This window comes from Cibotium barometz, chromosome 47, assembly GCF_041138505.1.
Source record: "Cibotium barometz isolate CiBa-2024 chromosome 47, ASM4113850v1, whole genome shotgun sequence".
In the NCBI taxonomy this organism is placed as follows: Eukaryota; Viridiplantae; Streptophyta; class Polypodiopsida; order Cyatheales; family Cibotiaceae; genus Cibotium; species Cibotium barometz.
This window is the reverse complement of record NC_141092.1, coordinates 735916-760583: the sequence shown is the minus strand read 5'-3', so window position 1 is coordinate 760583 and position 24668 is coordinate 735916. Positions and strand designations below refer to the sequence as shown.

The window sequence follows — 24668 nt, the reverse complement described above, 5'->3', positions numbered from 1 at the left end:
GCGGCGCAAAGGAATAGATATTCAAATATAGATATAGACAAAATCGATTAAGTAGCCATAGCTGTAGAGAGAGATCACCGATAACATAACGATAAACTTTGCTTACCACGAGGAGAGAGAGGGAGGAAATTTGCATGCCTCACATATTAAAGGCAGGTGTGTAGTTTCCAATTTCAGAAGAATGAGTTGGTTCCTAAGTTAGGAGGACAATACTAATGTTTGTGTGCCTCATTTATTAATTAATGTTGGCCAAAAGATTACATACTTCAAAAGAAATGTAAATGGCGGCCATTTCTACCTACGGGCCATGGTGAGGAGGAGCTTTGTTACGCTACATGCTGGGTTCCTGCGAAACCGCCACCATCACACTCTCCTGCGGAGTATCTCTTCCATTGCCCTCTTCCCTCAACATCAACAACAGGAAGGCCAGCCCAGCTTCAGGCGCTCTCGCGGACACTCTCTTCTCGAGAAGCCGAACCAAGGCCTCGCAGAAGCTCTCATCAACAGCCCGCAGCTGTCCGTGAAGTCCCTTCCTCTTCTCAGCTCTTGCCTGCCTCCCGCACCCCTTCGCCCTGAAGACCACGCATGGATCAAAGAGAACCTCTCCGCAGTGAAAGAGGCGCTACGGTACCCTCTGGTGATGATGGAGGATGCCTCAGAAGACAAAGAGAACCCTCTCTTTCACCTGGAGACGCTTCTCTACCTGGCGTTTCAGCACGTAGGGACCGAGAGAAGCAAGAGAGCCAAGCACATTAGAGTAGGGCATTCTAGGCTATGGTTCCTGGGGCAGTATGTGGTTGAACTAGCCCTTGCTGAGTATTTCCTACTGCGGTACCCTAGAGAGGTGACTGCCTGCATACGGGAGCGCATATTTGGCTTGACCAGCAGGAAGGTGTTGCCGCAGTGGATCCAGGCTGCAGGTCTCGATGGCATCGTCTTCCCGAGCGAAGACATGAAAGATGTAGAAACCGGCACCAGGCTTAACATTGTCAGGCAAGAATCTTTCTTCACATGAATGTACAGCCATAAAGGCTACACACGCACCCACCCACATGTGCACACACTTTCTTATAAGCTTCTATTAACAATGACTTATGTACAATACAGGAGATGGACTCAAGATAAGTCCATCTTCAGAGAACTTCAGAAGCGGTGGAAAAACATTTCAAAATGACTAAAATCAATGTCTTCCAATTGTAAACAGTCATGGAAGGATTGTCGCAAATTCATCTTAAAGTAAGCATATGCCTGTAGAGGTGTCTGCCCAAACATAGCATTGTTTCTCATCTTCCATATTGTTCATAGAGCCCAATACCTAGTCCATAGGAAGAAAACATCAAAATCAAGAGAGTTGGGCACACTAGTCCCAAATATCTAGAAATGCTCTTCATATCGCTTGCATGGGAAGTGACCTGAATATCATCAGCCAATCGTCGAAGTAACTCCGTTGTCTTCAAACAATACCATAACAGATGTGGTATAGTTTTAGAACAAGCTCTACATCTACAATAGGTGGCTCCAGCTATCCGTCTTTTAGCAAGCATCTCTGCAACAGGGAGGACACCCACCAAACAACGGCTAAGAAACAATCTTTGCTTTAAAGGCAGCTTACTTTTCTATATACCCCGGAGGTGTTTTTTCCACCATCTTTCACTCTTTTGCATTATACCCCATAGAATGTTGCCATGTGCGTGAATCCAAGGTGGTGGAAGCAAATAATTATGTATGCTAGCTGCAATTATCTTATCCAAATGTAATCCTCGTTGTTAGTTTGCCCTTCACTTTCTAGTCATGCAGCCTGTGATTTTCAACCAGTGGAGGCAATGGTTCATATGGCTGCAATCATAGCGCGCGCGCACGCACACGCACACGCACACGCACACGCACACGCACACGCACACGCACACGCGCGCGCACACACACACACACACACATGCCATCATTGCGTATGCATGCACATGATTGCTTGTGCTTGGACATATTATGCTGAGACAGTGGACCTTAGCTCTATCTAAACTACTCCATGGTTCTTCATGGTCTTTAATTTGACAAGAATGTCAATTAAAAAAAGCTCGTGTAAATTTTTGGTACTCACTAAAGATCCCAACCACATCCTATGGCTTATATTCGTACATGCATTGAAAGCACATACATCTCGAGGCACCACTCTTAACATCAATGTGGTTGCAATAAGTGTGTGTGTGTGAGAGAGAGAGAGGGAGAGAGTATATACAAGCCAAAAACAAATAAAGCTAGATAAAATTTTCAGCCATCATGACTTAGCTTGGAGTGCTTCTTGCTAAGGAGTTATGTGGTGGAGTAGTTCATTGAATTACTTGCCAATTCTTCTCAAGGGACATATCAAATGCGTGTCGACTCTCACTCACTTAACAAGGTAATCATCAAGCTTTGTTTCCCAATACCAAGGATTGATGACCCACCCATCCACATGCTATTCACAACGGACATCTTGTGGTACTTATTGTCTCCAACACATTAAATAGAGTGCACCAAAAATTCACACTTACTTTCTTTGATTGATATCTTTGTCAATTAAAAGATCATGAAGAAATGATGGAGATCTTTAGATAGAGTGATATGAAAAAGGAGGCATGAGTTTTTTCTCATTGCTTGCCAAAGATCCCAACTACATCATATGCTTTAATGTGTGGGGACAAATGGTATCACATTATATTTGTTTGTGAAAAGCACATCCCAAGGCACCACTCTTAAAATCAATGTGGCTATGATAAACAAACTCATCAAGTTGATCCAATCCTTGGTATTGGGAAACTATGCTTGATGGTTACCTTGTTAAGGGCATGATAGTCCACACACTTCTAATATGCCCCTTGAGAAGAATTGGCGAGTATTACAATGAAACACTCCACCACATAAAACCCTTTGCAAGAAGCATTCTAAGCTAAGTCATGATCTCTTTCAGTTTGCTGAAAATTTATTTAGCTAGGTTTATTTTTTGTGTTTATCCAATCAAGTAAGATGTAGGCTCTGTGGCTTATTCCTCTCTTTCTCTCTCTCATCAGCTCTAGATCTAGGACACGCTCCACCGCCATCAAGCTACCTTTCCACGTGATGTAGCTGAGGGAGACCTCTCGGCCATACTCCTTAGCCCCATGCTTGATATTTTGGAGAGTGGTATAGCATCTTTTGGGGGCTGATGCTCCTCTCATGTTCTAGGATCCTGGTGTTTCATGATGAGATTCATGGATAGTTTTGTATCACCCTAGTGAGAGAGCTTTGTTTCGTTTCTATTTTATTTTCCGTTCCATGAAGAGATATGCTATGGACATTATTGTATCACTTGGGTCTCATAGGCCCATTGGGTCTTTAGTAGACGCTTAATTCCTCTCTCTCTCTCTTTCTCTCTCTCTCTCTCTCTCGCGCGCGCGCACACACCCACTTCTTCCCTCTCTGTGCCTTTGATTACCAACAATTGGTATCGGAGCCTGCTTTTCTATCCTACTTATAAATTTCAACCTAGCGCACTTGCTGGTACATAGCAAATCTACTAAGCACAATGCAGAGTCGTGGACTCGGGGAGGCTGGTGCACAGGGATAATGTGGGCTAGCCCATTGGAGGATTGGTAAGATCGATGAGCCGTGCACATGGGTGTGAGGAGGTGAAATGGTGGGCATTTAATTAAAACAAGAAACCTGGTGAGTCATTCTAAGATGCTGTGCTCTTTCCTTCTCCCTTTTTGTACAATGGAGGGGGTGGAGCTTTTGCAAAATCAGAGTCTACAGATGCAGTGTTTCAAGTCTTTTGAAAATCTCAGTTCTTTGTTGTTGATTTGGCAGGGCAGTATTTTGGGCTCTACTTGGGGTTTCCTCTCTCTCCATGGGCATGCAAGAAGTTTATCGTGTTCTTTTTGAAGTATTTGGTTTCGATCCTGATTCTAAAAACTGCCAGCCAAGCCCCAGACTGCGTTATGAAGATGAAGACAACGTGTATCCAGAACTTGAGAAGAAGAAAATGGATTGGTGGGATGTTGCAACTTGCGAGGTATGATAGCACCTAAATCTCTTGCTTTATGCCCAGGTTTGGTAAGTGCGAATCGTTTGGATCAGTGAATTGTATGCTTGTTTTTGCAGAGTGCAGATGATGCACTTTTTGCAAAGCCATTGCTCTTCAGGGCATGTGTGCCACCAGGTATGCAGCGCTTCAGAGGGAATCTTTGGGAGGTAGATAGCCTGCCTAGGGTGCTGCAAATTCTAGGGTACCCACTGCAATATATGAATGAAGATCCTTGTATAGCAACATCTAGAAATGGAGAGCTAGAGCTTGGTCTACAGGTATGTAGTTCTTTCAGTTTCTCTTGCTTTATATAGTCGAGAAGTATAAGGGAGTGAAGGATCTCTATAGAAAGGGCTGACTTGCCATTGTGACATTGGTTGTCTAATTGCATGGTGGCTTATGCTGTTGCTTTGTTTTGGAAACAACCATGCTTCTCTCTATAGAAAGGGCTGACTTGCCATTGTGACATTGGTTGTGTAGTAATTGCATGGTGGCTTATGCTGTTGCTTTGTTTTGGAAACAACCATGCTTCTGTGAATGATGGGGAAAACCATGTGAAAGCATTGTGCTTATGCACACATTCTTCCTTGTAAAGTGGATCGCAAAAGTGAGAAAAGGATGAAAATCCAAATCTTCGTCACTTTCATAACAAAGATTTTGGTCAAGGGCATTGTGTGCAGAAAATGGGTGTGGTAACATGCTTGATTAATACCATGTGAATGTTGATTAATTGCTGATTAACTCTAATCACTCTCAAGCTGGAAATACACAAAGACAGGGCAAGATGACCAACATGAGGCATGTAAACTTTTGCCCTCTCTGTTGTTCAAACCACTTTGTAGTAGGACTCGAATTAGCTAAGTCAGCTGATTATGGGTGTGGTGTTCCCAGAAAGTGACCTTACCTTGTGCATCCTTAGGAGTACCACCCTAGGCTACCCAAAGAAGCGAGTACGTCCAATCATGCTTTTTCGGCGGCAGCTCGCTGCTGGCAGCTCAGTTTCACTTCACAGGTTGCCTGTGCCTGCTCCTCTTCATGCTCACAGGTTCATTTGGTGGCATGTTCCAGCCATTCAGTGACATCTAGATCCATCCTGTTTAAGTGGTTCTTGGTCTTCTCGATTGAACTGGTCTTTTCCCTCTTGAGCGAGGCACTCTAGACAGTCAGCTTTTTCTTGGGCGAGCAATGTGTCCTGGTCATGGGGGTATTGCTCATCCTGCTGGTGCATATATTGTAACATTTGAAAGAATTGATTATCCCTGGATGGAGAGTCTGGTATCAGTTGTACTATGTAGTAGGACCAGGGCCATAGGCGACAGCTGCACGGCAACTGGGACAACTGGGGCTGGCTGCAAGGCAACTAATTGCTACAGAAGAGAGGCAATATGTCAGTGTTGCTATGTCAAAGCCTGTCGGAACTGTGGACAGCATCTTCTTCCTTATTGTTTGTTTCGTTTTTGAAACAACATGCAAAAGGAGGTCTGTGCCTCCTTGAGATGAGAGTTTGTTTGTGAATGGGTCTTGGCTATCCATATTGGTGCGATTTACCATACATGCCTGCAAACAACACGGAAACTTCTTCTTGGGGGGAAAAAATTTAGTGATTAACAACCCTGCAGTTTGACCATGCTCTGGTACTGCCTTGGTCCTCATGATTTGATGCTTGTCCAAGGAGCACCCATCTTTGTTTGACAATGGAAGTTCTCACAACTTTATTGGTGTCTCGTTGGGGCAGAAATTGTGTATGCTCAAGCAGCCATACTTGTGTGGTAAACTTGCGGAAGCTCTGAGAGTCTTCTTTCAGCCCTAAACACCACTGAGAACATGCTGATGCAAAAAACGTAGATAGAAGGGAGAGTAGAGACAGAGAGAGAGAACTGGAAATTCAGTATTTTCATATGGTACAAAAAGGTACTCTAGATCTACAGCCATAGGCTGCCTTCTCGAAAAGGTGGAAAACACCAAAACAGTCCTACACTAAGGACCCACTCTTTAGTGGAGTGAATGAGTCTATCCTTGAGCACACATGCCTATTTATAGGCCCTTTGGACCCTTGGAGTGCTGGCCGACTGGTCATAAATCCATGAATATGGATGTGCCTGCAGCCGCCTTCCTTCTGGTACAGCCGATAGCACTTTGGTTCAGCCGACAAACCCCTTTCATGCAGCCGACAGCATCCAAGTCCTTCTCCAAGTCCAAACCTTGCCAATCTGCACCTCATGCTCAAAACTTCTTGGTTCTAATCTGTTTTTCTGGTTGCCCCTTCAGGATTCGCTCCAGATAACGTTCATGGCAATACTTGCACATGACATCCCCCTCTGCTAAACTTGATGATGGGATTCCAACCTGTTCTTGGATGACTGTCATCATCCCATTCTGTTCCTTGAGTCCCTCTATCATCCATCCATCTCTAGCAACCCTTTTCTCTGAAATCCCGGCCCGGTCTCCAAAACCACTCTGATTCTAAATAAGATCTATGCATTTGTTCCATCCAATCCCCAATCCATTCTTGCTGTGACTCTAAACACTGTCTTGGTCTTCATTCCTGAGAAATGAGTCTGGCACTCTCACATCACCCCTTGGAGGATAATCCTCCCTTGGGACCGTTGCCTGAACCTATCTGGCTCACAAGACTGCCATCCCCTTTGGCTTTGTGGAACACCACCAACAAACCTCCTGGGAGCTCTTCCTTTTCTTGTGTTCCTTGCCTTGGGCTTCGTACTTGTGCACTTTCCTGTACCTTGGATGTGTACACCATCATATGGGACTGAAACAACGTTTAGCCTTGTTGAGCCTGATGCTTTGATACTAATGATCTACAGCCATAGGCTGCCTTCTTGAAAAGGTGGAAAACACCAAAATAGTCCTACACTAAGGACCCACTCCCTAGTGGAGTGAATCTATCCTTGAGCACACATGCCTATTTATAGCCCCTCTGGACCCTTGGAGTGCTGGCCGACTGCCGGTCGTCCAGCCCACTGGTCATAAATCCATGAATATGGATGCGCCTGCAGCTGCCTTCCTTCTAGTACAGCCGACAGCACTTAGGTTTAGCCGACAGACCCCTTTCATGCAGCCGATAGCATCCAAGTCCTTCTCCAAGTCCAACCCTTGCCAATTTGCACCTCATGCTCAAAACTTCCTGGTTCTAATATGTTTTTCTAGTTGCCCGTTCAGGATTAGCTCCAGATAATGTTCATGGCAATACTTGCACATGCCAGGTCATCGAGTGCTGGGAGTGCTTCTGTGTGCAAGAGTAGCTTTCAAATTTTAGCAATGGACTACGTGGACATCTTACTAGGCAATGAATGGTTCTAATCAAGAACCCGACTTGATTGCTTCAATTATAGGATTTCTTTTGTACATGGATGCAAAACTATTGTCCTATTGAAAAGTATGATGTATTCTCTGACACAAGGAATGATGAGTGGTCTAATGCTATGTCTTCTTTGTGTGATGCTTCACATGTTGATTTGCGACTTCATGATGTTGATACTATTGCATACTTTGTTGTGATCAAATTGTCCTTTTCACTTTCGTTGGTTTCCCTTGAAGGTGGAAAAGACGTCTAATGATTGCATGCATGAAGTGATGTGTGGAAACACGAATCTTAAATGTATGGTCAGCCAGCTAGACTTGAATTCTAGTGCTCTTAATTTGAAAGCTAGTGGCTCCGAATGTTTAGTTTTTGGTATGAGATATTAACTTGAATACTCATATGTGTTTCCTCAAGAGCTACCTTATGGAATACCTCTGTTTAGGAGTGTTTAACTCAATGAATGCATAGTCACAGGGAATGGGCATTTTTAGACTCGGGAATGTTGGGGATGGCAACATCTTCCCGATCCCATTCCCGTCCCATGTCACTCTATAGTCACAAGGAATGGCCATTCTCAATCTTTTCCGTCCCCGTTCCCTGTCCCCATTTTGCGTCCCATGTGACCATGAATGAATGTCTTCGGATGGGGCATATTTGAATCTTGTCAGTTGAATTTGAAGGAGGAGGATGAGATTGCAAGGTGACTATTTGAATGTCGAACTCTCATGTCGAGCCTGGTATAAGAGCTTGACCACTAGATGACAGCCTACATCAATCTATCAAGATGACCCCCATTGTTCTAAGCAAGGGTAAAGAGGGAATGACGGAGCATTACAAAAAGGAAACACAAAATATTTAATTTTGTATTGACCACTAGATGATAGCCTACATCAGTCTATCAAGGCTGCAGTTAGCCCTGGACTGTCATGGGCTGAATCGGACCTCATGTAGGTTGATAGAAGGCGTCGATGGGCTGAGCGTTAACCCTTGATGGCTGCCCCTGCTGTCGGTTGAGCTGGCTAACCTATAGGCGACGAAGAAGCAGCCTGTTATGATGAGCATTTTCAACGGGCTGAGGGCTGGTCGATCTGTGCATTAGCACTTGGGTCTTAGGATGACTACATTTTCACTTGTACACCCTTCTTCTTTGGCCTACAACCTTCACCCATGAAGGTTACCCGTTCACACTTATTATTATAAGCGATGATGTGCAATAGTATGCCACCATTGTTTTTCCCACGCAAGATCCTCATGTCCCATGCATTACTGGAGTGCATATCCCATGTATGCGTGTACGTGTCCCACGTGTTGCCACGTGTAAGTCCCACGTGTAAGGGTCGTAACATTCTTTTCCCCTTTTAGGAATCATCGTCCTCGATGACAAACTGAGGATAACGCTTACGAAATTGAAACTACGGTTCCCAAGTTGCATCTGTTAAGGAATGTCCTTACATTTTACAAGGAACTCTCGAAGAGTACGATTTCGCAATCGTCTTTCTCTTCGTTCTAGGATTTGTCTTGCAGAGCAATCATACCATCAACTAAATTATCACCGTCGTGAAGATAACGCTTTAATCGACTCACATGAAATACTGGGTGGACACGACAGTCTTGTGGTAATCTAACTTATAATCCACATCTCTGATTCGTTTCAAAATCGTCCATGGCCCACAATATCTAGGCGACGACTTAGTAGATTTACTTGTACGAAGCGTTTAGTTCTCCGAGGAATAAGTAGAAACACTTTCTCTCTTTTTTAAAAGAACGAGCTATCCTCTTGGGATTAGCATGCGTAACTGCTTGATCCCTAGCCCGACGGATATAATCTCTAGCTCTAGCTAAATTTAACTACATCTGAGATAGAAATTCAATTGCACTGGGTGTCTTCTGAGGTAATCTGATTGTACCTGGCATCAATGGATTATACCCATAATTCAATTCAAACAGAGAAAAGTTTGCAGAGGAATGCTTGTGCGAATTATACGCAAACTCCAATAAAGGCAAATACTTTTCCCAATCACTTCGTCGTTCTCCGACATAAGCTCTCAACATATCCTCCAAGACTTGGTTGACTTTCTCAGTCTGTGGATGATCACTGCTACACATGCAGAGTTGCGTGCCAAGTTTACCAAAAACATGCTACCAAAAAGTACCTGCATCTTGCATCAACTCGGCCCATCTTGCTTGACGGTCTCTTAAATTCGGCTAGTTACAAAAATACTGCAGCGTATCACGATCTGTGTATATCTTAACCTCAGCTCCATACAAGTAATGCCTCCACTATTGGGGTAAAGGCGTTATGCCCACCCTTATAGTGTGTACAAGCCCATAAGTTATAGTACATAGTACACTTAGTACTTTTAATGTACTAAGTGCACTATGTGTACTAGTGCAATATACATGTGTGATAGGGGAGTTACACACTCACTTGATGAGTTGACTTATCCCCACAACTCTCTCTCTCTCTCCCTTGCTTCTCTGTGTATGTCTCCCACATGACCTAACCCTAATTCATTCTCCCATCAACTGGTATCAGAGCTTTGGTCCCTCCCTCTTCTCCCTGATGGCTCCTGCTGATTTCTGTCCTTCTGTTCTGGTCGTATTCAGCCCTGTCATGCTGGTCGCCTGCTGAATTTTTTCTACCCAGCCAGTAGGCGTGGGCTGGCTCAGCTGCTGCCCAGCAGCTGGGCATAGGCAACCCAGCCATTGTGGGCTGCTCAGCTGCTGCCCAGCCAGCAGCGCCAGCTGCCCAGCAGCCAAGCGAGGACTGCCCAGCAGCCAGGCGGGCTGCCCACTGGCGCTAGGCGACGTAGCACTACACAGCGAGTCGGCGGCAGCTTAGCGAAGGCGTTGAATTATTAGCGAAGTTGGTGGCGGGCGTCCACCGAATTCTAGCGCTGTTGGCGGAGACGGCGAAGTGAGCGTTGAATCACTCGTAGCGCTACAAGGCGTCAAACCAGGAGTCGAGCGAACACAGGAAACCAGCACAAAGGGGGGGCGGCCAGCAGCCCAGCCAGCATACGTGGCTGCCCACGACAGCCCACGCAGCCCAACAAGGGCTACCCAACCAACTGCTCCAGAAGTTGCCCAGCACCGAAGTCGCCGCCGAAGTCGCCGCCACCACCGCCTCCGTCTCAGCCTGCAAGTCAAGAAACTCAGAAAAATCAGAAATTTCAGAGGTATTTGCCTTCAATATTTTGGGAATTTCTTATCAATTCAAGCAATTGAGCTGGTACAGGTGCCCAATTGCTCAATTTTGAGCAAAATTGGGTGACATTGGTCACAATCAGGATCAATTTGCAGGAAATTGGTCACAATCAGGATCAATTTGCAGGAAATTGGATGTCGAAATTTGGGGCTTTTGATGTAATTGTGCAATTAAGCACTCATACATGCTGTATGATGTGAGAAATCGCACATTTGGGCAAAATTGCAGCAAATTGCAGTGCAAATCAAGGGGCTTTTGTGCCGATTTGGTTGATTTGCATGCAAGCAATCGCATTTGATGCTGTGGATAATGTGTTGATGCCTTACAAGCACTCAATGTGCCTGTAAATCAAGGGGCTTTCATGTATTTGATGTATATGTGGCCAGGGGGAAGCATCGTGAATACTCTGGATGCCTTCATGTGCGTCAATGTACCATGTATGATCAGAAATTGATCTTAAATCAAGAGGCTTTTCAAGTTTGTATGCTTGTTGAGCTTGGCAAAGCAGCAGGCAAGACATTTATGCCTTGAATCCTCAAAAAATCAGCTTGCAGTCAAGGGGCTTTTGCCCAATTTCTGTTCGGGACTGTTGTATGCAGTGTTCGGGACTGTAAAAGTCTGATTTTCACTCATTTGGACAGCCAGGAGAGCATTTATTGCTATTGTACCTGCTGGTACAGATTTGGCACAGCTTTGTGCATGTTTTGGCATGGCTGTACACTGTTTTGAGTGACCAAAAGGTTCAATTTCAGCTGCTGTACTTGCCGGGACAGGTTTGGTACATCATTGGTGAGCACTTGGTACTGCTGTACAGTACTTTGGAAGGGCAAAAGAGCACATTTGAGGTGCTGTCCAAAATCTGCAGCAACCAGATTTTGGTGTTTTCATCACATAAAGTGGGAGAAAAGTTGCATTTGTGCTTCTGCAGTGGGAGATAAAGCTTGGGAGAACAACCTTGAGCACTTTGTGTGCTTTTGGTGCAGTGTTTGCACATTTTTGCAGGGAGTCAGGCATTGACAGGTTGCATTTTGCTATGGCAACCACAGGTGAGAGCTCTTCATTGCTTCACATCAAGAAGCTTGAAGGCTCGCATAATTATGTTTGGCAAACCCAGTGCTACAATGTGTTGCTCCAGAAAAAGCAGCACAAGCCTATCAAAGAAAGGGGTGTGATGCCCGCTTCTCTTACTGCTGAAGAGTGGGAAGATATGGATGAGCTGGCAAGATCTACTATCATGTTGTCTGTGTCAGACTCATTACTTTTCAGCATTCGTGAAGAGAAGACAGCTTGGGGAATGTGGCAGAGATTGCAGGACTTGTATGCCCAACAAAGTGCCTCAAGCAAAGTGTATTGGTTGAAGAAACTCATAGGTCTTCAGATGAAGGAAGGGGCGTCTATGACAGCCCATTTAAATGAGTTTAATGGCATTGTCAGCCAGGTCATTAATCAAAAGTTGGCAATGGACGATGAGTTCAAAGCCACTTTTTTGTTATGCACTTTGCCAGAGAGTTGGGACACTTTCAGGACAGCCACTAGCAATTCGAATGCTATGCTGTCATATGCAGATGTTGAGGGTGCTCTTCTTCAAGAAGAGATGAACAGGAAAAACAACTCTGTTGGAAAGTCCAATGCAATGAATGCACGTGGGAGATCCCAGCAAAGGGGGAAAAGCCAAGAAAGGGGAAGGAGCAAGTCTCGCTCCAAAAAGGATTTGGAATGCCATTATTGTGGCAAGAAGGGACACATCAAAAAGCAATGCTACAAATGGAAAAATGATCAAAAAGAAAAGGGAAAAGGCAAAGACAAAGAGAAGGATGAAGCCAAAGATGTAAAGCCAAAGGGCAAAAGTGGAGTCAAGATTGAAGAAATCAATGTGTCACATGCAGGTGGCAGTGAGGATGAGGTCCTCTTTACGTCTTCACTTGATGCCCATTCACTTCTTACAGGTGGTCATGGTATGCACTCATGGATCATTGATTCAGGTGCCTCCTTTCATGTCACAGGTTGCAGAGACTTGTTTGTCAGGTATACTGCTGGCAATGAAGGAGTGGTTTATTTGGGTGATAACCATGCATTCAAAATTCTTGGTAGAGGTGATGTGAGGCTTGTATTTTCAGATGGCTCACAGCTTATGCTCCATGATGTCAGGCATGTGCCTGAGATCAAGAAGAATCTGCTTTCTACTGGACAGCTTGATGATGCTGATTATGTTACCACATTTGGTCGTGGAAAGTGGAAGATTAGTAAGGGCTCACTGGTTGTTGCCAGAGGCTCTAAGGTGGACACTCTTTACTTTATGCATGCAGGTGTTTGTCACCATGCTAATGTAAATGCAACCGAGCTGCCGGAAATTTCTATGTGGCATAGCCGGTTGGGACACATGAGTGTCAAGGGAATGGAGCAATTGTCTCGTTTGGGTTACTTGCCTTCTCTAAAGTTTTCAAGTTTTCAGTTTTGTGAGCATTGTATATATGGTAGGCAACTACAGTGTCCCCACAAGAAAGCTCTCGGACAGAAAGATGCTCAGTTAGAGCTTGTGCATACAGATGTATGTGAGATGCCTCAGCTTTCTTTGGGAGGGGCAAAATACTTTGTGTCTTTTATTGATGATGCCACACGCAAGGTGTGGGTCTATCCTCTTCGTTTGAAGAGTGATACATTCTCAGTGTTTCAGAAGTTTGTTGCTCTTGTTGAGAATCAAACTGGCAAAACACTGAAGGCTTTGCGTTCCGACAATGGTGGAGAGTATATGTCCAAACAGTTTCAGGACTTTTGTGATGCTAAAGGCATCAAGAGGGAGCTCTCTACTCCTTATGATCCTCCACAAAACGGGACAGCAGAGAGGATGAACAGGACCATTCAGGAGAAGGTCCGTTCTATGTTGTCACATGCTGCATTACCTCATGGTTTTTGGGCTGAAGCTGTTATGACAGCCGTTCACCTTATAAACAGGTCACCTAACACGAGGCTTGGTGGGAAAGTGCCAGAGGAAGTATGGACAGGGAAGCCTCCGTCATACAAGCACTTGAGAGTGTTTGGTTGCGTTGCGTACGTGCACATACGCAGGGAAATGCGCACCAAACTTGATCCTAAGTCTCACAAAAGCATTTTCCTAGGATATGGTGACAGAGGTGAAATGGGGTATAGACTTTGGGATCCCATGAATAGAAAGATCATACGCAGCAATGATGTCATTTTTGATAAAACATGCATGTATAAGGAGCCTGCAAGGCAACAGGAGCCTGGCAGAGTCATCTTTGATGATGATGGACATCATGGACAACAACAAAGGGCTGTAAATCAGCCATTACAGGAAAACCAGCCCTTGAATGGTGCTGAAAATGGTCCAAATGGACAGCCAGAGATGGCAGAAGATATCCCTATGGATATACCACAGTTAGAGGAGATACCGGGCATGATTTTTCAGCCTTATGGCATGGAACAGGAGCCACCAATGGGTGATATGCAGGCTGGACAGCAACCTGCAAATGATGGTCATTGGGTACGGAGGTCCACTAGACCCTCCAGAGCCCCTGACAGGTTTGTTCCAGGGGTTGACTACTTGATGCTCACTGACTGTGGGGAGCCCTCATGTTACAAGGAGGCTTTGCAGAGGGCAGACAAGGCTCTATGGGAGCGTGCCATGAAGTCAGAGATGGATTCTCTGCATAAAAATGGAACATGGAAGTTGGTGCATTTGCCTGCAGGCAAGAAGGTTTTGCCATGCAAGTGGGTATACAGGCTCAAAGTTGCACCAGATGCAAAGCCAAGGTACAAAGCCAGGTTAGTGGCTAAGGGCTTTAAGCAGGAATATGGTGTGGACTTTGAGGAGATCTTCTCTCCAGTGGTCAAAATGACCACACTTAGAGCTATGTTGGCTTTGGTTGCGCATGATGATCTGGACTTGATTCAGATGGATGTGAAGACTGCTTTTCTTCACGGTGATCTCCATGAGGAGATATATATGCAGCAGCCAGAGGGTTATGCAGTAAGTGGAAAGGAGAAGCTTGTATGCAAGCTGAAAAAGAGTCTTTATGGGCTCAAACAGGCACCAAGAGAATGGTATCATAAATTTGATACATTCATGAAATCACAGAAATTCAGGAGAAGTGACATAGATCACTGCTTGTACACCAAGAAAGCTTTGGATGGCAGTCTATTGATCCTCATCTTGTATGTTGATGATATGTTGAATTCCGGGAAATCTCGTAAGGAGATGGATACCTTGAAGCAGAGGCTGCATCAAACCTTTGATATGAAAGATTTGGGTGATGCAAATCACATTTTGGGTATGCGGATACTTTGGGACAGAAATCAGCATGTGTTGTATTTGTGTCAGAAGGAATACATTGGCAAAGTTTTGCAGAGGTTCAATATGGACGGGGGGAAGAAGACTAGTACTCCTTTGCCTCCATATGTGAAACTCAGTGCTATGGACAGCCCACAGTCAGATAGAGACAGGGCTGATATGGCCAAGATTCCGTATGCTTCAGCTTGTGGCAGTCTCATGTATGCCATGGTTGCTACTAGGCCGGACATTGCATTTGCAGTGGGAGTGGTTTCTAGATACATGGCCAACCCTGGTAAGAAGCATTGGGAAGCAGTGAAAGGTGTCATGAGATACCTGAAGGGCACACAGGATTTGTGCATTTGTTTTGGCAAACAGGATGCATTAGTGCATGGTTACACGGATTCGGATTATGCCGGTCATCCAGATAACCGGAAGTCTACTACCGGTTATGTATTTACATTCACAGGAGGTGCTGTGTCATGGATATCCAGGATGCAGAAGTGCACAGCCTTATCTACTACAGAGGCCGAGTATATTGCAGCCACAGAGGCTTGCAAGGAGGCATTATGGCTATCTCGGTTAGTGGTTGATTTGGGCTATACAGGGGATATTCCATTGTTGCATTGTGATAGTCAGAGTGCCATCCAGTTGGCAAAGAACCCTGTCTTTCATGCAAAGACGAAGCATGTGGATGTGAAGTATCACTTCATCAGAGAGGTGATAGAGAACAAGCAAATTCAGCTTGTTAAGATTCATACGGATGACAACCCGGCTGATCTGTTGACGAAGAGTTTGCCTCCGGAGCGGTTTGCTCATTGCAGACACTTGATGGGCATTGGATGAGGCCAGTTTCAGTCTTGATATGGCCTTGTATATTATCATGTACATGCTGATTTTTTCTTTTCCTTTACTTAAGGGCACTTTGCCTTTAAGTGGGAGGTTGTTGGGGTAAAGGCGTTATGCCCACCCTTATAGTGTGTACAAGCCCATAAGTTATAGTACATAGTACACTTAGTACTTTTAATGTACTAAGTGCACTATGTGTACTAGTGCAATATACATGTGTGATAGGGGAGTCACACACTCACTTGATGAGTTGACTTATCCCCACAACTCTCTCTCTCTCTCCCTTGCTTCTCTGTGTATGTCTCCCACATGACCTAACCCTAATTCATTCTCCCATCATCCACATGTGGAGTGCATGTATAACTGCATACAATTCATGCTCATGTGTGGGCCACTTGTGTTGCGAACCACTGAGTTTCTTACTTTCAAAAGCCACTAGTCGGCCTTCTTGGCTCAACACAGCTCCTATGGCAATGCTACTAGCATCTGTCTCAACGACAAAAGGTAATGATAGATCCACGATCTTCAACTTAGGTACAATTGCAACCGCTTGCTTTAACTTATCAAAACTTTGCTGTTGAATGTCGGTTCAGACATAAACAATGTGAACTGCAACAATGTTAATGTTTAGACATAAACAACATTAACTGCAACAAGTCAGTCAATGGCGCTTCTATTTCAGAATAGAAGATAATAAACTTTCTATAAAAACCAGATAGTCCTAAGAAAGATTTGAGCTTAGTAATATCTAGTGCAACCGGCCAAGCCAAGATTACTGCTACTTTCTTCAGATCCATCTTTACGCCTAGCGTCGATATAATGTGTTCCAACTACTCAACTTCCTCTTGACATAGGAAAGTCTTTTGTTTATTGGCATACAATACATTTTTCCTGAGCATGCCAAATACTGTAAACAAGTGTGGTTCGTGTTCCAGTAAAGATTTACTATAAACCAAAATGTCATCAATAAAATCCACCATAAATTTACCCATGAATGGCCTAAAGACATCATTCATTAACAACATAAATATGGTTGGCGCGTTAGTAAGCCCAAATGGCATTACAAGTACTCATAATGACCAAAACGAGGACGAAAAGTAGTCTTAGATACATCTTTGTCTTTAATATGAATCTGATGATATCCACTTTTTGAATCTCTCTTACTGAAGACTTTAGCTCCACCTAGAGCATCTATCAAATCATCGATCCTTGGCATCGGATATCGGTGTTTTACAGTAAGTTTATTTAAGGCTTTGTAATTGATACACATTTGATAAGAATCATCTTTCTTCTTAACTAGCAAAATTGGAGAAGCGAACGGCGAGAAACTGGGGCGAATGAGTTCTTTCACTAGGTACTCCTCAATCACCTTCGACACCTCGTTTTTCTCGACCAAACTCATCCGGTACGGAGATCTATTGACCGCAGTTGCACCGGGCACAAGCTCTATTCGATGCTTCACATTTTTGCGCGGTGGCAAAGAAGAGGACAGGTTAGATTTGAAAACATTAGAAAATTCCGTCATAATTTTCTCTTGCAAAATTTTTTTGGCATTACAAGTTGGAGTCCCATTTTTATGCGTGTCTATAACACTTGGAACTTTTTGAACCCAACCTAAAAAGAGAGACTTACAAGATATCCTTAGCATTTGTGTGGTAGTAATTAATGCATTCTTGGGTAGATCTGGCTCACCTTTTATGTTATGTGTCCTCCCCTCATGCATAAATTGATAGACATGCGTTGCGAAGTCGATAAGAGGCTTCTTTCGTGCATGCCTTTTTTTTTCTAGCACAACATCAAAACGTGCTAGTCGAGTAATATCAAAGTTGAGCTCCTCAAAGTAGGATTGAATGGTGAGACCAAGGCCTAAAACCTGTTGATCCGAAACAAGGTGGTTTCAAACGTAGTGAATGATATGTTTAGTACATTTGGAAAACGTGCTGAAAAGATTTCAAACGTAGTGAACGCTGCCCCTGATATATATGTATACGAAATTTATAGTTTACTTATAAAATTTTTGAAATATGAAGTTTGAAGATTCATCAATGAACATTAAAGCACTTACTAATACTATATAGTCTTTAATTTCAATTTTGCACAACTTACAACTTACAAGTCACAAGTGACAATGGCAAATGCAAATATCAAATAAAATAATTAAACAACGAACATAGATTTAAATGAGATGGATCATGGATAAATCATAAATCCGAAATCATAAGGCTGTAGACATATGTCATACATGATACTACAGAGAATATGATCTCAATTTTGATTCCCAGAGGCTAGGCCCTTGAGCCCCTCGAACTAAGAGGTTGGGCCTGACAAACAAAGCAAAGTCTAGACGAGTCACAAAAAAAAAACTAGTAACTATAAACTATAATAACAGCTAGCGACTCATCTAAACTAGATGATGACTCTGAAGAAACATCTCCATCCGTCAACATGTTCTCTGACCACCGGCATTGTAGGAATGGCGTGACTCGTATCTATGGGCTCCTCATCTAAGGGATCATCATCATCATCATCATGTGCAAGGGACTCGCGTTGCTGAGCTATCTGAGCACGGCCTCGCCCACTACGATGGCCGCAACCACCTGGACTGCTAGTAGAAGCTCCATGAGCATCAGCATCTACAATACTCATAGCTCGTGATCGAGCAGGTGTAACGTTGCAATCTATGCTCTCAAGCTCTTTGTGGAGCTCTCGGTATATCTCCTCCTGCCCGTCTCGCAACCGGTCCTCCTGAAGCTGAGCCTCCGCGTCACTAGTTTGAGCGAGAAGCCTATCGAAGATAAAGGGATCCACCTGTCACATGCTACATGGCACATAACACATATCAAGAGTCAATACTCAATGCTCAATGCTCATGAGCATTCATTAGGACTCACGAGTCAATGCTCATGAGGTTACACATAATGAAGTTTAATAATAAACATTTCGAGTTGGCAAGTAATTTATCTCCTTCATACCAGTGGCTGTCTTGAGTGTGTGAAACCGATCCCGTCAAGTGGGAATAGACTCCGTTGGACACCCACATGCGTAAATAGCACAACTTAAATATCACAATATGAATGGACAACTCAATAACAACTGAAAACTGAAATGAAATGAAATGATGATCAATGGACACCAGCACTGGGGCCGGAACGGGCCGAACCCCCCCCCCCCCCTCAATATATGATATATTATTGGGAGTATTTAAGTGATACAATGCTCCATGGGTTCAATGAACCAGATGATGTCCATGTACAATTGAAATGAATACAGTTACCAAACAAGAGACTTGAAGTAGACGTTCGAAGGAGAGCGATCCACTTGAAGAAGTCTAGTCTCTACGGTCCCGTGCCTTCACTGAAATCCGCAGAGAGCTCCCCACTGGTGTTCCAGGACCACGCATAAACAGGCGCTCCCGTACTAACGCTAACGCCTGGCTCTCCCGATCTCAGCACCCATGGACTGTGGTTCTCTAGAAGCTTGGACTACCCGGCACCGAACGGGTGTTAGTATCCCTTGTAAGATTTACACCAAAGACCTTTGCTTGAATCTCAATCCACTCACCTTGTAAAACAATGAATATGGCTTTCAGTAGTACTAGGCACCCACACATGAAAAGAGAGAAGCCTTTATTATTGCTGTTGCTACCAGCTTGAGAGATGGGGGAATGAACTGTCAGCAGCTGCCCGTCAGTACAGGGAGCTGGAGTTGCCTGTGCGCAAGCTAGATAGAAGTCCTGTGTGTGCAGCCGCCTGCAAGGTGAGAGATGGGAACCTGTACGCAGCCACGCAGCCGCCTGTGGGCAAGCGACAGAGGAGACCTGCGCAGCCACTTGCGTGCAGCTACCTGTGCGCAGTCGTCTCTAGCTGGATGAAGAGATGGCTAGGCACAGTCGCCTATGTGTAGCCACTTGCAAAGCAAGGAGAGAGATGGGAGAAGAACCTGTGCACAGTCACCTGCAAGGCAAGAGGATGGTGGCCTGTGCACAGCCGCCTGTATAGCAAAATGAAGAGAGACCTGTGCGCAAGAGCAAGCAGAGGCGCCTGTGGGTCAGCGTCGAATCCCAGAAGGTGGTCATGCACAGCCGCCTATATACAAGAGGAGTATCACGCCTGATTTGCATGGAGGGACACACGACGAACAGCTGGCCGCCCCACCTGAATCGCATGGAGGTGGCTAGTTCCAAAGTCCCAAGGGCAGGTGGCCATGCACCCACCCCCACACACATGATTAAGTGAGGGGTTCTCTCCCCACCCTGGCCCATACGTGGGTGCCCACCCTACCAAGGGCACTATGAGATATTGGGGAGGGTGCCCACTCATTAATGAGTGTGAACCTGCAACCTTATAAAAACAAAGGTTAAAAAGAATGCTATAAAATAAACAAATGCAATACACTTACCACCTGTTCACACGCAACAAAACTCGTCAGAAGACAGAGCAAACTTCACGACTCACTGGCAGGCGTCCCCGCTCAGTAAGTGGCACGTCAAACAGGCAAACACAAGAATACAAGTCACGCGAAGACAGTTCCAGGCATGCAAACATGAATGCATGTGCAAACAGTATCATGGACATATCTCCCGTTCATGGAACAAGTACTAAACATTTCTGTCGGGCACAATGATGGCACGACAGAAAACATAAATCCCGGTCTTCCTATGGAGTGACAGTCCCATAGGTAAGACACAGATCCAGGCACGAGCCTCCCTATGGAGTGACAGTCCCATAGGCAAAACACGGCACATATACTGGCTCTTCCATGGCGTGACAATCCCATGGATAGAACACATTCCAGGTCATACACGGGTGGCACCGGTCTGGCTCCCGTCCATACAACACCATCCTGCTAACACGGGTGGCACCAGTCTGGCTCCCGTCCATGTTATGCAAAATACTGGCCCCTTCACATGAGACACCGGCCTAGCCTCAAGTGAACGAGACACAAATCTGGAGATGGACCAAATGGTCGGCCAATTGGTGACATCCCCCCGGGCTTCTAAAGAGTTGTCCTCAACTGAAAAGCCTCAAGATATGCCTGCAACAACTGTGGGTAATCAACAAAATAATCCTCGTTTACCCACTTTGCATCAATGGGCAAATAATTCTTGAACTTCACAAGGTATCTCCTGGAAAGCTTTCCTGCAGGTAGCTTTCTCTCCTTGTGAAAGACAATCTGTTCTGGCTGGAGGATCTCCTCAAGCGCATCATTCTTTGGCGGATCTTCTGTGACAGGCTCGTCAGGATCTGGCCCGACATACTTCCGCAAAAGACTCACATGAAATGCATTGTGAATCTTCCAATGACTAGGTAAAGCAAGCCTGTATGACACCTCATTGATCTTTTGAATCACCTTGAAGGGTCCATAATAGCGAGGAGATCCTTCTCGTCCTGGCCTCTTCCGAAGCCTAGCTTTCTCAAATTTCAGCAAAACCCAATCACCTTCTTTGACTTGCATGTCCCTTCCATGCTTGTCAGCAGCCATTTTATGCTTATCTTGTGACCTTGCAATGACTGTCCGTACCTGAGCAAAGGCTACATCCAAGTCACGTACATACTCCAGTTGCAAAAATCTCATCCTTTGTGCGAAGGATGGGTGGCAAGACCACTCTACCATAAATAATCTCAAACGGGGCCTTTCCCGTGGAGGCATGGATCGTATTGTTGTAGGCAAACTCAACAAGTGGAAGATACTTCTCCCATGCAGTCTTTTGATCTGCCACATAACACTTCAACAAATCCAACATGGCTGAATTTGCAGCCTCACTTTGACCATCCGTTTTGCGGGTGATAGGCCAATAGCAATGCTTTCCCATGGCTACGAGGGAATAGGCAATGGTTGTAGCAAACCTGGAGGCTTCTGCCTATCAAATTTCACCTTTTGGGTGGCAGGTGACACATTCACGCACATATGCCTCAATGTCTTTACGCATGCTTGGCCAAAAGAAATATCTCTCAATCATGCGTGTAGTAGGCATGATACCTCTATGACGAGCATAAGGTGGAGCGTGACGTTCCTCCATAACCTTTGGACACATATCCTTCACCACACATAAGCAAGTATCCTTCATAAGATAACCCTCTTTGATCACATAAGAGGCATGTGAGTGACCAGCCATCAAATCAGTCCAAATATGACAAAAATCAGCATCCAAATGATACAAATCACGCATAGTAGTCAATTCCCCATGTGAGGCTACTGAAATTGCAGCCACATAAGGCCTCTTGGATAATGCATCTTCTACCAAATGCTTCTTTATTGCTTTATTAATATGGATGTGTGATACAATAGGGATGGAATCTCCCTCTTTGCCAGCATGTTCAACACTACCCTGCATATCGGGAACTGCATGCACATTAGGCTTAGACTGCTTGTCCTCTTGCATCTTGCTTACGTTTGGGGCATTGCCGAAACATATGCTCTTTGCTTTCACATGCAAAACATTTCCCCTCTTTCGCATATTGCTCCCTTTGCTCAGGAGTCAAGCCAAACCTGTTCTTCTTGAGCACACTATCCATGGATGAGGTATTTTCAGCTTTACCTCCCTTGTGGACTTCTCTGAAGCTCTTTTTAGGTGGCTGTCCATCTTTTTGCAGGTTTGGGGCAGCCTTATCTTTGCCCTTAGAACTCCCTTGATCTTGCTAAATTTTGAGCACCAATTGCTCCGTAGCAAGAGTAGAGGCTATAAGTTGTCGCAAAGTATGTTTCGGGTGCAATTCAATGCCCGAATGATAAGCTGGTTGCAATCCGGAGCGAAACTTTCTCTTTCTTTCATCTTCAGTGATTTGCATAAAGGGAGTTACCTCAAGCAACACTTTCCAAAACTTATTGACATACTGCTGCACAGCTGCACACTTTCATTATCTCTTTGCTCAAGTCTATTCCACTTTTGGGTGAGAGTTTGCTTCGCATTAGGTGGCAAGAACTGGGCATAAAATCTGTCCTTAAACTCTTTCCAAGTGCAAATGGGTCTTTGGTAGTCTTTTCAGCAATGAGTGGCTGTCCCCTTCAAGAACATGCTAGCATGGCGTACTTTAGACTTCTGAGTGAAGTCCTCATCACTAAAAGCAATATCAAACTGTGCCACAAATGCTAGCACCTTGGAAGCATCATGCTCTCCATGAAAAACATCAAACTTAACGGACTTGTCACCTGCTTTGAATTCCTTGAGTTTTCTGGCATGAGGCTCATGGTCCTCTCTTTTTCTTTTCCCCTTATCCAACGGGGCAGTCCTATCTGCATGGGCTCCATGGGCCATCATGGAGGTTTCATGAAGCACGGTGGCATGCTCCACGAACTTGAAAATCTGACGCATGTGACCTTCCTTGCATAAGGCAATGTCTCTCCATGAGACAACTCGGTAGGCAAAGCACTTCTATTTGCAGACCTGTCACCCCCTCCATGGGATACATGCCTTGAATACATGTGACCATCATGCCCTCCACGAGCACTAGCATACATATACCTGTCACCCTTTGTGCCTTGTGGAGAAGATGCATGACGAGAGGTGGCTGTCACCTCTTCCCTTTGCATAAACGACCTCAATCTTTGAGATGCGGGATCTCCATGCTTCAAGCGAGGTGGATTTCTGAATTTCAGCTCTCCATCTTCCCCCTCTTTGATATCACCTTTGCGGAGGAGGTAGGAAAGTGCCAACTCCCTTGGCTTCTTGCCCACCTCTCGTGCCATGGACTCAAAAGTCATGTCCACCATTGCATCGGCTTTCCTTGCTTCAATGGCACTTTGTACATGGGGATCTTCATGCAAGAATTTCAGCTCTTCCTCTTTTGCCTACAAAAGCTTTCTCATATGCTCCAATTCAGCCCTCATTGCATTAGGTTCCTCTTCTTGCATAACTGTCTTTCCACGAGACAGTTGTCTCCTCGAATCACTATCATTCACCCTCTCAAGGGGAACCACGCGAGGCACTTGATGGGCCCCTCGAATTAGGCACTTCCAAAGGATTGCCTTGGCTGTCCATTGTGTTAAGTGTGCTAGAAGCAGGGTGTCCAATACACAGGTTCGTTTCCCCACTAAGAAGAGGGAAATAACCGTGCTCTGATACCAATGAAACCGATCCCGTCAAGTGGGAATAGACTCCGTTGGACACCCACACGCGTAAATAGCACAACTTAAATATCACAATATGAATGGACGACTCAATAACAACTGAAAACTGAAATGAAATGAAATGATGATAATGGACACCAGCACTGGGGCCGGAACGGGCCGACCCCCCCCTCAATATATAATATATTATTGGGAGTATTTAAGTGATACAATGCTCCATGGGTTCAATGAACCAGATGATGTCCATGTACAATTGAAATGAATACAGTTACCAAACAAGAGACTTGAAGTAGACTTTCGAAGGAGAGCGATCCACTTGAAGAAGTCTAGTCTCTACGGTCCTGTGCCTTCACTGGAATCCGCAGAGAGTGCCCCACTGGTGTTCCAGGACCACGCACAAACAGGCGCTCCCGTACTAACGCCTGGCTCTCCCGATCTCAGCACCCATGGACCGTGGTTCTCCATAAGCTTGGACTACCCGGCACCGAACGGGTGTTAGTAGCAGAGAGTAGGACAGCCACTTGCAGGTTTAAAGTTTTTTTTCCCACCGACCCACCCTTTTCAGTTACATCCCCGCGATGGCAGATTTGTTAGAGCTAGCTGAGAAGCATGTGAAGATCCCAACTCTCCCCACGCTCCCAGTGGAACGTAAGTTGGATGGGAATAATTACGGTATCTGGAAGGTTATGATGGAGTCTGTGCTGGAGTCATATGACCTTGCTGATTTCATTGTTATCGGGGTTCCACGGCTGGAAGCAGAGGAAGGGGAGTTACCGTCAACGAAGAAGGACCGCGAGGCACAGGCATAGATGTGGGATCGTGTCATATGACGTTGGCCAGAGGCATATGGCAGCACTTGGCTTCTCTTTATAACAGGGTATCGCCCATGAGGAGGATTTCC

At 45.0% G+C, this 24668-nt stretch overlaps 1 protein-coding gene across 6 annotated transcripts in view; it reads left to right on the top strand.

Annotated features, from left to right (window-relative positions):
• The first annotated feature begins 272 nt into the window (after nucleotides 1-272).
• The window catches only part of LOC147611243 (ribonuclease III domain-containing protein RNC1, chloroplastic-like), a 50016-nt gene continuing 25620 nt past the window's right edge, over nucleotides 273-24668 (top strand). For 5 of the 6 annotated variants that reach the window (XM_086785055.1, XM_086785052.1, XM_086785054.1 and 2 more), the window contains exons 1-3: nucleotides 273-993; nucleotides 3820-4024; nucleotides 4114-4314. In XM_086785055.1, coding sequence (XP_086641181.1) covers nucleotides 308-993; nucleotides 3820-4024; nucleotides 4114-4314 — 1092 coding nt within the window. In that variant the 5' untranslated portion in view covers nucleotides 273-307. The remainder of the gene's footprint in view (nucleotides 994-3819; nucleotides 4025-4113; nucleotides 4315-24668) is intronic. The other variant, XM_086785051.1, reaches the window with a different exon arrangement.